General features: G+C 51.7%; 1 protein-coding gene across 6 annotated transcripts in view; it reads left to right on the plus strand.

Moving 5' to 3' along the window:
* Positions 1-10,730, plus strand: part of CFAP92 (cilia and flagella associated protein 92 (putative)) — an 83,419-nt gene that overhangs the window by 1,275 nt on the left and 71,414 nt on the right. The window contains exons 2-3 of one of the 6 annotated variants that reach the window (XM_040463711.1): positions 8,549-8,788; positions 9,420-9,711. In XM_040463711.1, coding sequence (XP_040319645.1) covers positions 9,453-9,711 — 259 coding nt within the window. In that variant the 5' untranslated portion in view covers positions 8,549-8,788; positions 9,420-9,452. Of the gene's footprint in view, positions 1-7,109; positions 8,789-9,194; positions 9,712-10,730 lie in introns of those variants that run through there. The other 5 variants (XM_040463715.1, XM_040463714.1, XM_040463710.1 and 2 more) reach the window with 5 other exon arrangements.

Genomic DNA, 10,730 nt, shown 5'->3' on the forward strand with positions numbered 1-10,730 from the left:
CTTTCTTTCTTTCCAGGGAGGACATACCTTATTTACCATTTACATGCCATAAAATTCACCCACTTAATGGTATAAGTAAATGCTTTTAGTGCATTTGTAGAGTGTATAACCATCACAGTCTAACTTCAGAACGTTTTCATCCCCCGTTTCCCAAAAACCTTTGTACTACTTAACTGATTCAGTACGTCTCCGCCTTCCACCCCCGACCTCCAGTGCTCAGCAGCCACCACTTTCTGTGTCTATAGATTTGTCTCTTCTGGATATTGCATGTAAAAGGAATCATACAGTGTGTGACAGGCTCCTTTTTGAAAACATTAACAATAGTGTTTTCCAGGTTCACCCACATTGTAGCATGTATGGGTACTTTCTTCCTTTCTACGGATGAGCGATATCCCATTGTGTGGGTAGATCACGTTTTTGCTTATCCGCTCATCAGTCGATGGACATTTGGGTTGTCCCCACCTTTTGTCTATTCCAAATAGTGCTGCTGTGAACATTCATGTGGGCATGTTTTCATTCTTCTTGTTGTGTAGACCCGGGGTGGGAAGGCTGCTTAGATGGCTTTTTTTTTTAATGTTCATTTTATTTATTTTTGAGAGAGAGAGAGAGAGAGCACCAGCAGGGGAGGAGCAGAGAGAGAGCGAGCGAGTGAGAGAGAGAGAGAGAGAGAATCCCAAGTAGGCTTCATGCTGTCAGCACAGAACCCAACGTGGGGCTCCATCTCCCAACCATGAGATCATGACCAGAGCTGAAATCAAGAGTTGGCTGCTTTAACCGACAGAGCCACCCAAGCGCCCCACTGGATGGTAGTTTTATGTTTGATTTTTGAGGAATTGCCCAACTGGTTTTCAAAATGGCTGCACCATTTACCTTCCTACCCGCAGTGTTTTCCTGTTTCTTGATGGGTTAAGTGATACGACCGGTCTCAATCCCGGCCTCCTGCAGCTTCCATGTCAGTTCGCGGGGCCCCCAGCCTTCCTCAGCAAGTCCCTGCCATCTTCTGTTCTTCTCTGTGCTCACGCCCAGCCTCTCTAGACCGTCGGGCCGTCCAGTGCTGTACCCTCAGAAGACATCCCGAATCCGACTCCCTCAGCCCCCTTCACTGGTACCACCCTGGGCCAAACCCCCAGGGTCTCCGACCTGTATTATTGCAACAGACTCCCCCAAGAACTGCCCTTGGACTCCTACAGTCTGTTCCATAGCCAGAGGACCCCTCCTCTGCTCACGACCCCCTAATTCTTTCCCTCTCACAGGGACTAGAGGCTAAGTCCTCCCCGGATCCCTAGAGTCACATTCCTCAGCCATTACTATGGACTTGCTCCCCGACCTCCTCTCAGTTCTTCTGACCTCAGGGTATTTGCATCTGCTTCCACCAGCTGTTTACAGCCCCCTCACCTCCAAGGCCTTTGCTCCAACATCACCGCCTCGGGGAGGGCTCTGGTGACATCGAATGCACCCTGCACCTCTGACAGGCTGTCTTGCCTGTGTGTGGTGTCTGTCTCCCTGTCCGAAACTGTCCGTCAGCCATGAGGGTAGCAGCACTTGTCCGTTGCCCTGGAACAGTGTCAGGCACGCCGAAAGGAGAGAGGGTCTCCGGCTTCCATCCCCGCTGCCTCCCTGGTCCCCACCCTGGGTATGGCGTCATGTGTTACCTGCCACATAGTTTCTTTGCCTACAAATGCTATGTGTGTTTTTTATGTGTAATGTTTTTAAAGGCAGCTATTACACCACATTGTTATTTATTTGTGGGCCTCGCAGGAGGTCTGAGAACCTGGTGCCCCGCAGTCCCAGCAGGGGCCTGGCACAGAGTAGGGACTAATAACGCTGCTTTGACCGAACACGTGAAGTCACTGCATCGAATGGGAAGAGTGCCTCTAGCTGGCACGGGGGCGGGGCGCCCGCGGGGGCGGGCATTCAGTGTCCTTTGATGCACTGGTGTTGGAGTCCGTGAGACTCCAAATGTTGGTAGTTGACTGGATCAGCTGGGCCGCAGAAGCTTCTGGGCCCGGAGCCCCCTGGTCTGCGGGTTTGCTGTGTAGGACAGGACTCTGGATCTTGGCTCTGGACTTCCGGGTCGCACTTCTGCAGTCGAATGGGATTTGATTTCATGGGGGTGCTGAGAGCTGGCACGCCCAGCCAGACCACAGCGCCCACCCCTACCCCCTGTCCCTGCAGCTGGGGACTGCTCTTGGTGAGGGAATCCTTGAACAGTAACGTTCCCCGGGCCGGTCAACGCTGAAAAGAAAGCCTTTAAATATCTTGCCATGGAGCGTTGCCTGGGCCTCTGCCCCCCGCCGCTCAGCAGGGGCCAGGGAAGTCGGGGTTTATAATGGTGCGCTGTCAGGCCTGTCTGTCTGTGGGGCAGGGTTACCAGGCGCCTCTGAAATCATTCCGGTTGGACCCACAAGGTTTTTGTTCAAGGTTCGGAGTGAGCAAACTCAAAGGTCTCCTGTGCTCTTTTGTCTGAGCTGGGGGATGGGTGTGTGTCTGTGTGGGGGAGAGCCGAGGCCCCCGCGAAGAGATGATTTTCTGAAGTCGGTTCACTGTTGTTTGAGCCATTTCAAACAGTATATTGTTTAAAGTGCCTTTCAACAGCCCCGAAAAATGCTAAACAGCAAAAGTCACCCCCGTAAGCGGGGACCATAGACGCTTCTGATGTATTTATTTCCAGGCGTTTTCCATGCATTGAAAGAACTCCACTGGGGTGGTTGTTATGGGACTGTGTACATCTGTCAAAGCACTTAAAAGGACGAGTTTTACAGGATGTGAATTGTACCTCATTAAACTCAACCTAGAGAAACACAGTTGAAATGCTCTTGCTGGGATCTTTCCTTGCACATCAGCCATACTTCCTCAACAGCTTTGCCGTCATTAATATTCCTTTGCAAATGTTCTTGAGACGGCTTCGTGTTGCCTCTTGGGAGCTGCGAGGTGTTTCCTCATCCCCCACCGATGCATATCAAGGTGGTTTGTGGTTTTTCTCCATCAAAACAACACCGTAAACTGTTGACTCTCCATCCTGAGTGATTTACTACTGTGCCAAGGAGTTTGGACATTTTATAAGCTCCTGATTTTGTTGAACTGTTTTTCAGAGACGTTTTGTCATTCTGTACAGCCCCCTGGCGTGTCTGGGAATGTCTGGGAGCCATCATTCTCCGTGACAAAGCTTTTATATTTTCGGGAGTCTTGGTCAGTGGATTTGCTTAGCGTTCAGACTCCAAGTTTTACTCTTCTCTCTATTAAAAATCGGACTGAGCTAGGCAAGTTTTCTTAGACACAACAAATGCATGATCCAAAAACAAAACAAAACAAAAAATTGGTAAATTGGACCTAATCAAAATACAAAACTTTTGCACTTCAAACTGCAATGGTAAAGACGCCATTAAGAAAATAAAAGGACCAGCAGGAGACCAGGAGGAAGTATTTGCAGAACATAGGCCCTGCAATTAAAGGACTTGTATTCTGACTTCACAGAGAACTCCTACAACTCAGTAAGACAATCCAATCAAAAAGTGGGCAAAAGGCAGGAACAGACATTTTATCAAAGAGGATTATGGATGACCAATAAGTCCATGAAAAGATCTCAATATCGTGAGTCATTGGTGAAATACAAAATAAAACCACCACGAGATACTATTCCATACTCATGAGAATGGCTGTAGTAAGTTAGACAGACAATAAATGGTTTCTGGGGGGTGGGGGGGAACAGGAACCCTCCTCCTATGATGGCAGGGAATGTGAAGTGGCACACAGCCGCTTTGGAAAACGGTTTGGCAATTTCTCAAAGAGAGAAACATGAAACTCCTGACGTGGAGATGTTGGGGTTTGGGGCAGGCAGTCAAGGAAGAATTCTTGAGACCTCTTCGGGGTGTAAAAGGCGGTCTTGTTAAAGCTCGGGGACAGGACCCGTGGGCAGAAAGAGCTACACTGGGGTTGTGAGGAGTGACTGATTATACATGTTCAAGTTGGGAGGGGGTTAGGGATAGCATGCGACTCTAAGGAACTTGGAAGCAAGGTTTCCAGGATCTTGAAGGACTAACTGTTGTTAGGAAAAGGTCATTTGCTACTGTCTAGTAAAACCTCGGTCATGAGACCCTTCGGATGTGTATCAGTGGGCCATATGCTCGGAGGATGATTGCTAACATATATCTGGGAGGGGTAGAGATAAAGGAAGTTTCCAAAGGAATTTTTATATGTTAAAGGAGACTCACAGGATCTTGGAGGGGCGAGATAATGTTGAGCAAAGATTGCCTTTTGTTCTTAGCAAAATATTAATGTCGAAGCATCTGATCTTCTAGAGGAAGGTCACCCTGCCTGTCTCAAGGACTTGCCAACGGGCTGTAAGTTGTAAGGAAATTCATTTTTTCTTTTGCTTTTGCTCCCCACCCCACTACCACACGACCCAGCTATTTTACTCCAAGTGTCTACCCAAGAGAAATGAACGTATCTGATGACGCAGAGATTTTTAGGGGAATGTTCATGGCAGCATTTTTCATAAATGTCTAAGTGTTCGGTCTGAATTTCCATGAACAGATGAACGGATAGACAAAATGTGGTCTATCACACAATGGAACATATTTAGACACAAAAAAGGAATGAAGTATTGATTCATGCTACAGCATGAATGAGCCTCAAAAACATGCTAAGTGACAGAGGCCAGTCACAAAGCCAAACCATGTAACATATGACTCCCAATTGTATGAAATATCCAGAAAAGGCAAATTTTTAGAGGCAGAGGTAGATTACTGGTTGCCTGGGCCTGGGGCTGGGAACAGAGATTCATTGTAAATGTGCACGAAGGCTCTTATTAGGGAGATGGATTGTTTCATCACTTGGTAAAGTTACCAAAAACCATTGGACTCTACACTCGAAATGGGTGCATTTTATGATATAGAATATACCTCATTAAAGCTGTTAAAAAGGGAGGTTGGAGATGCCAAGAAGAAGGTGGGTGTAGCTTTTCCCCAAAGATGCATCCTCTGCCAGAGGCTTAGGAGAACTTCAGAAAGGCTCTTCTTCAGAGAGGCCCATGGAAACTTTGGGGCTCCCCTACGCTGGGAGGAAGAAGGAAGTGATAGAATGCCTTCAGATTGTTCCCACCCATGGGACATCTGTCTGCAATGTGGCTTCGCCCTTCCTCCTATCCAGAGGTGGAGTCTGTTCTTCATCCCCTTGAATCTTGGCTGGCCCTTGTGACTGGCTCTGGTCAATGGATATAGCAGAAGTGACCCTGTGCCATTTCCCAAGCCTTGGTCTCAAGAGGCCCTAGACCTTGCACCTTTGCTTTCTTGGAACCCTGCCCTGAGAATGCCATCTGAGGAAGCCAGTCCAGCCTGGTGGAGCATGGGGGGGGGGGGGGGGGCGCCCCAAGGGGCCGGGGCGGGGGAGATTGAGGGACCCCAGACAAGGGCACCAATGGCCGGACATGTGAGGCCATCTTGGACCTCCCAGCCCTGTGGATACAGATGATCCAGCTCAGTGAGTGAGCCGAGGCCACACCATCGGAGAGTCACTATACCCTCTTTGCTTTGCTTTCCCTTGACTTTGCCTGTCCTGAAGGCACCTTTGTTGAGGTGAGGTTGTGGACCCACCTCCCACACCCAGGTACCAGCAAGCACACGTGTGCCTTCACTCCCTCCCATGATGCTCTGGGTCTTGACCTAGACACCATTTCTCTCAAAGCAGCGGTTCTAAACCTTGGCTGTGCGATAGAATCTTGGTGGAGGCAACTTTAAAAAATATGGGGTCTATTCCAGTAATTTTTTATTAAAAATTAAATTTTTTTTTAACTTTATTCATTTTTGAGAGACAGAGAGAGACAGAGCATGAGCAAGGAAGGGGCAGAGAGAGGGGGACACGCAGACTCCAAAGCAGGCTCCAGGCCCTGAGCTGTCAGCATAGAGCCTGACGCGGGGCTTGAACTCATGGACTGTGAGATCATGACGTGAGCTGAAGTCAGACGTTCAACCAATTGAGCCACCCAGGTGCCCCCCAATTTTTTTTAAATGTTTCTTTTTGAGAGAGAGAGAGAGCGCGAGGAAGACACACAATCCAAAGTAGGCTCCAAGCTGTCAGCACAGAGCCCTAGGCCGGACTTGAACTCACGAACCGCCAGAGATCATAACCTAAGCCAAAGCCGGACACTCAACCGACTGAGCCACCCAGGCGCCGCCCGGTTATTTGTTATTGTGCAACAGATCGTCCTAAACCTCAGTGGCTTAAGACAACAATAGTTTGCTTCGGTCATAAAGCTCAATTTGGGGAGGGTTTGGTGATAGCAGCCGGTTTCTGTTACATACGGTGTCCGTTGGGGTGACTCAAAGGCTGGGAGCTGGAATCATCTGAAGTCTGGCACTCTTGCACATCTGGTGGTTGAGGCTGGGAGGCAGCTGGTGCTGTTGGCCAGAACATCCACACGTGGACCTTCCATGTGGCTGCTTGGGCTGCCCCCCAACATCCTGGCTGAATTCTCAGAGTGAGCTCCCCAGAAGAACAAGGCAGAAGCACATGGGGTTTGTGTGACCTGGCCTCAGAAGTTACAGAGTCACTCTGTGGGCTGAGGTGGTCGCAGAAAGTCTTACCTGGATCCAAGGGCGAAGGGACTAGACCTACCACTGGATGGGAGGAGTCCGACATCATTCTGTAAGGGGAGTGTGTGGGAGATCTATTGAGGTGGCTGTCTTTGGAGAACACAGTGACTGGTTCCTAAGCCCCACCCCTGGAGAATCAATCCTGAAAGTCTGGAATGAAGCCTCAGGATTGAAGTTTTGACATGTTCCTGGGTGATTCTGGTGCATAACCAGGACCAGGAAGTGACCCTTTGTCTCAGGCCTGTGGCCTCTCATTTCTGAGCTCAGAGCTGTCCACACCACAGGAGATGCTGGGGAGATGGACTTTGGAGAGAAACCAGCCTCGGGTCAGCAGGGGGACCTGAGGAACAGGAGGCCTGCTGTCTGTGCAGGGAAGGGTGGTGTCAGTGACCTGCCTTTCTTTTTTATTAAAACATTTTTTTTGATGTTTATTTATTTCTGAGAGAGAGTGAGTGAGCAGGGGAGGGACACAGAGAGAGGGAGATGCAGAATCTGAAGCAGGCTCCAGGCTCTGAGTCGTCAGCACAGAGCCCCAGTGTGGGGATCGAACTCACAAACTGTGAGATCATGGCCTGAGCCACCCGGGTGCCTCGACCTGCCCTTATTAATGGGGCCTTTTGGGAGCTGGTGCATCCTAGCAGCCTTCTTTTCTTCCAACCCTGTGTGTGTCTCTTTAGCACTTCCTGGTTTGTAGACGGTGATGTCCAGGCTGCTGGCGGTACAGTATGAGCGGGCGGTATGGCATTTAGTGGGGGGAGTTTGAGTTCTCCTCTCCAGGGTGCTCGCTGCCATCTGGGGCCTTCCCCTCATAGCTGTTCTTGAGCCTCAGGTTTTTTTTAGATTGATTCAACCTGAGGACTATTGGAGGGCCCCAGTCAGTGGGCAGGATTCTAGAAGGGGGTGGTCTAGGGAGGCAGGAAGTGGGAGGCAGGGGACCTGGGTTCCAGCTCCAGCTGGGCCACAGTTTTGCTTCTTTAACCATGGGTAGGTCATATCTCAGCTCAGAGCCTCAGTTTCCCCAACAGGTACACGTGTGGAGTCTCAGCTCCCATTCTCTTGAGTGGAGCTACTCTCCCTTAACAGAAAACCCGAGGTGGCTCCTCATTGACCCTAGTCTTTGAGCCCTGCCTGCCCTTCACACCTGGGTGGGTCTCAGGGGCCCTCCGCTCACCACTCCGGCCTCATCATCCCTTCCCAGAACTTGCGGGCACCTTCACCCCCTCTGGGCTTTTGCATAGGCTCTTCCCGCTGCCTGGAATACTTTCTCTTGCGTTCATTTCCTGGCAAGCCCCGAAGTTTGGCTTTTGTCACCTCTTCCATGAAGCCTGCCCCTGGCCCCCCCTGCCAGCTACCTCTGCCGTATGTCCCACCGCCCTAGCCCCTTGGATGTTCTGTGATCTACGTAGGGAGCAGCCGCCAGTGTTCTCTCAGCTGGGGAGCTTGGGGGTGGCGGTGGTGTTTGCAGACGAGCCCAGGCTTTAGCGTCAGATAGTCTGGATTTCCACCCAGTGCTGCGACACACTCGCTTGTGTGACCTCCGGCGAGTCGTGGCACCGGTCGAAGCCTCAGTTTTCTCATCTCTGAGTTGGGGCTCCTGATCACGAAACAGAATTCTCATGATATTTTAAGGACATCAGCGACAGAAGCAGAGTCTATGTGAAAGAGGTTTGGGGTAGGGTTAGAGATATCAGAGTTTTCAGAGTCCATTGCTCCCCTCGCCCTTAGCAAAGAATGGAAGGTGGGGGCTGATGGCAGTACAGGCGGGGCCACAATCCTTGCGCCCTGTACTGCAGGTAAGAGCGAGGTGTGTAATAGGCGCTCACGTTCAGATCTGGAATTCTTTAAAGATTGAATGAATGAGTGGATGGATGAATGGATGAATGCGTGCATGCAAGGGCTCCAACTAGTTTCCGGATTTGGATACACCTTTTTGCCACACCTTGGCTGCACCTGGTCAGGGACCAGGGGCTGAGGACGGAAGTCCCACCTCCAGGAGCCCCGCCTCCAGAGCCGTAGCCACGCCTGTCTCCTAGCAACTGTAAACAGAAGTGCGCAGCTTCGACCCCCGGGGCCTCCCAGCCTGGGTGGATCGACTTGCACCCTCCGAACCTTCTCGCCTGGCGGCTGTGCAGCGGGTGTACGAGCTGGCTGACGCCAGGGTCTGAGCCCAGGGTGCTGCCCAGCGCATCGCGTTGCAGGTACCAAAGGTCCCCTGCCACCTGCCCGTCTGCTGGGCACCCCTTTCTGAGCATTTGCCCGAGTTCCTCCTCCATGGACCCAGAGTTTGTGCCCTGAGCCCAGCACTCAGTGCCCATTCGTGTCTTGCCCCCGGGGGGGGGGGGGGGGGGGTTCCCGCCCTCTTTGACCTCACCAGGCCCTTGCACTGCCGTCCCTTGGCCCGGTTCGCCTGTCCCTACGTGGCAAACGCATACTGTGCTTTGACATTGCTCACCCGCGGCCCCACGGAGTGGAAGCACCCGGTTCTCTCCCAGCTTCTCGGTTCTTAGGGAATTGCACTCACCTGGGGCTGGCTCTCCAGAAGTGCCAATGATTGACTTGGCGAAAGGGGGAGGAGCTGGGGCTGGGGGAGGAGGGAGACTCAAGCTGGAGTCGGTGTTGCTTATCGTGAGTCCTGCAAGCTGTCATTCTCTGTGACTCACTGTTGCACGCCTACTGTGGGCCAGGCGGTGTTCCAGGCCTTGGCCGTTCACCCCAGACAGGACAAGGGAAAGGAAGGGAAGGAGAGGAAGGGTGGGTAATCCTGAAAGAGGCAGGGCTTGCCTCTGGGGAACAGAGGGTGGTGACAGCAGTGCCTTCATCGTCTTCCAGCCAGGAGTGCCGGGCCTGTGGGTGCTCTGTGGAATGTCCCTGCACGCCTGGGAGTGGGAAGATGAGGACAGGGCGAGCATGGGGCCCATGTCCTCCATGGGCAGCTTTTACCAGTCTGGCAGTGAGTGGGACACGGAGGAGTACCTGAAGGTCAGAACACAAGCCCCGGAGTCGGATTCCGACCACCCGTGTAGCAGGTCCTCACATGGGCCTGCCGACAGCTTCCAGTCTGATGTGCCCCAGGCTGTCCCCTGCAAGTTCATCATCTCACTGGCCTTCCCGGTGACTGCTGGTAAGTGCTAGGGCAGAGTCCCAACACCCTCTGCAGAAAGGGGTGCGCCAATGACCTGCCCCCAGAAGTTTGGGGCCCCTGAGCTCCCTCTGTTGGCTTCCCCAAGTGATGTGGCCAATGCCAGCAGCAGGGATCAGAAAAGCAGCTGCAATTTCAGGGGCCCACAGTGGGCCAGCAAGTAAACGGTTACATGGGCTTCACGTGCTTAATCTTCTCAATAACCCTAAGAAGTAGGTGGTATTATTTCTACTTTTTGCAGATGAGTACATGGGGAAGAGGTGAAGGCATTGGTTCCCCTCAACTGGTTGTGTATCACCTAATTCCTTGTTGAAAATACAGATTCTCATGGGGCGCCTGGGTGGCGCAGTCGGTTAAGCGTCCGACTTCAGCCAGGTCACGATCTTGCGGTCCGTGAGTTCGAGCCCCGCGTCAGGCTCTGGGCTGATGGCTCAGAGCCTGGAGCCTGTTTCTGATTCTGTGTCTCCCTCTCTCTCTGCCCCTCCCCCGTTCATGCTCTCTCTCTGTCCCAAAAATAAATAAAAAACGGAGAAAAAAAAATTAAAAAAAAAAAAAAAGAAAATACAGATTCTAAGATGCATGGGATCCAGCTCTCTGGGTGTATAGGTGCATCAGTTGGTTTTTGCCGCACAAATGTGTCACAAACCCAAACAACTCCACAAGTCAGGGGCTTCGAAACAGGATGAGCAGGTGGGCGGGTCCAGGCGGGTCTCCCTGTAGTGGCTCTGCTCTGCTTCGTGCCCCTCTCACCCCTTCGTGCCCCTCTCACCCTCCTCCGGGACATGGGGGCTAGCCAGACACATTCTCATTATGGGAAGGCACAGGCACACCAAGGGGGCAAGCCCGGACATCCAAGAACTCTTCAAGTCTTTGAGCACCTCCCACCTGCTAGCATTTTCTTGGCCAAAGCCAGTCACATGGTTGAACCCCAAGATTAGGGGCAGAGAAAAGAACTCCATGTTTTGAGAGAGAGATATATATATATATATATATATATATAT

Source organism: Herpailurus yagouaroundi, unplaced genomic scaffold (genome assembly GCF_014898765.1).
Source record: "Herpailurus yagouaroundi ecotype Mexico unplaced genomic scaffold, PumYag 419, whole genome shotgun sequence".
Lineage (NCBI taxonomy): Eukaryota > Metazoa > Chordata > Mammalia > Carnivora > Felidae > Herpailurus > Herpailurus yagouaroundi.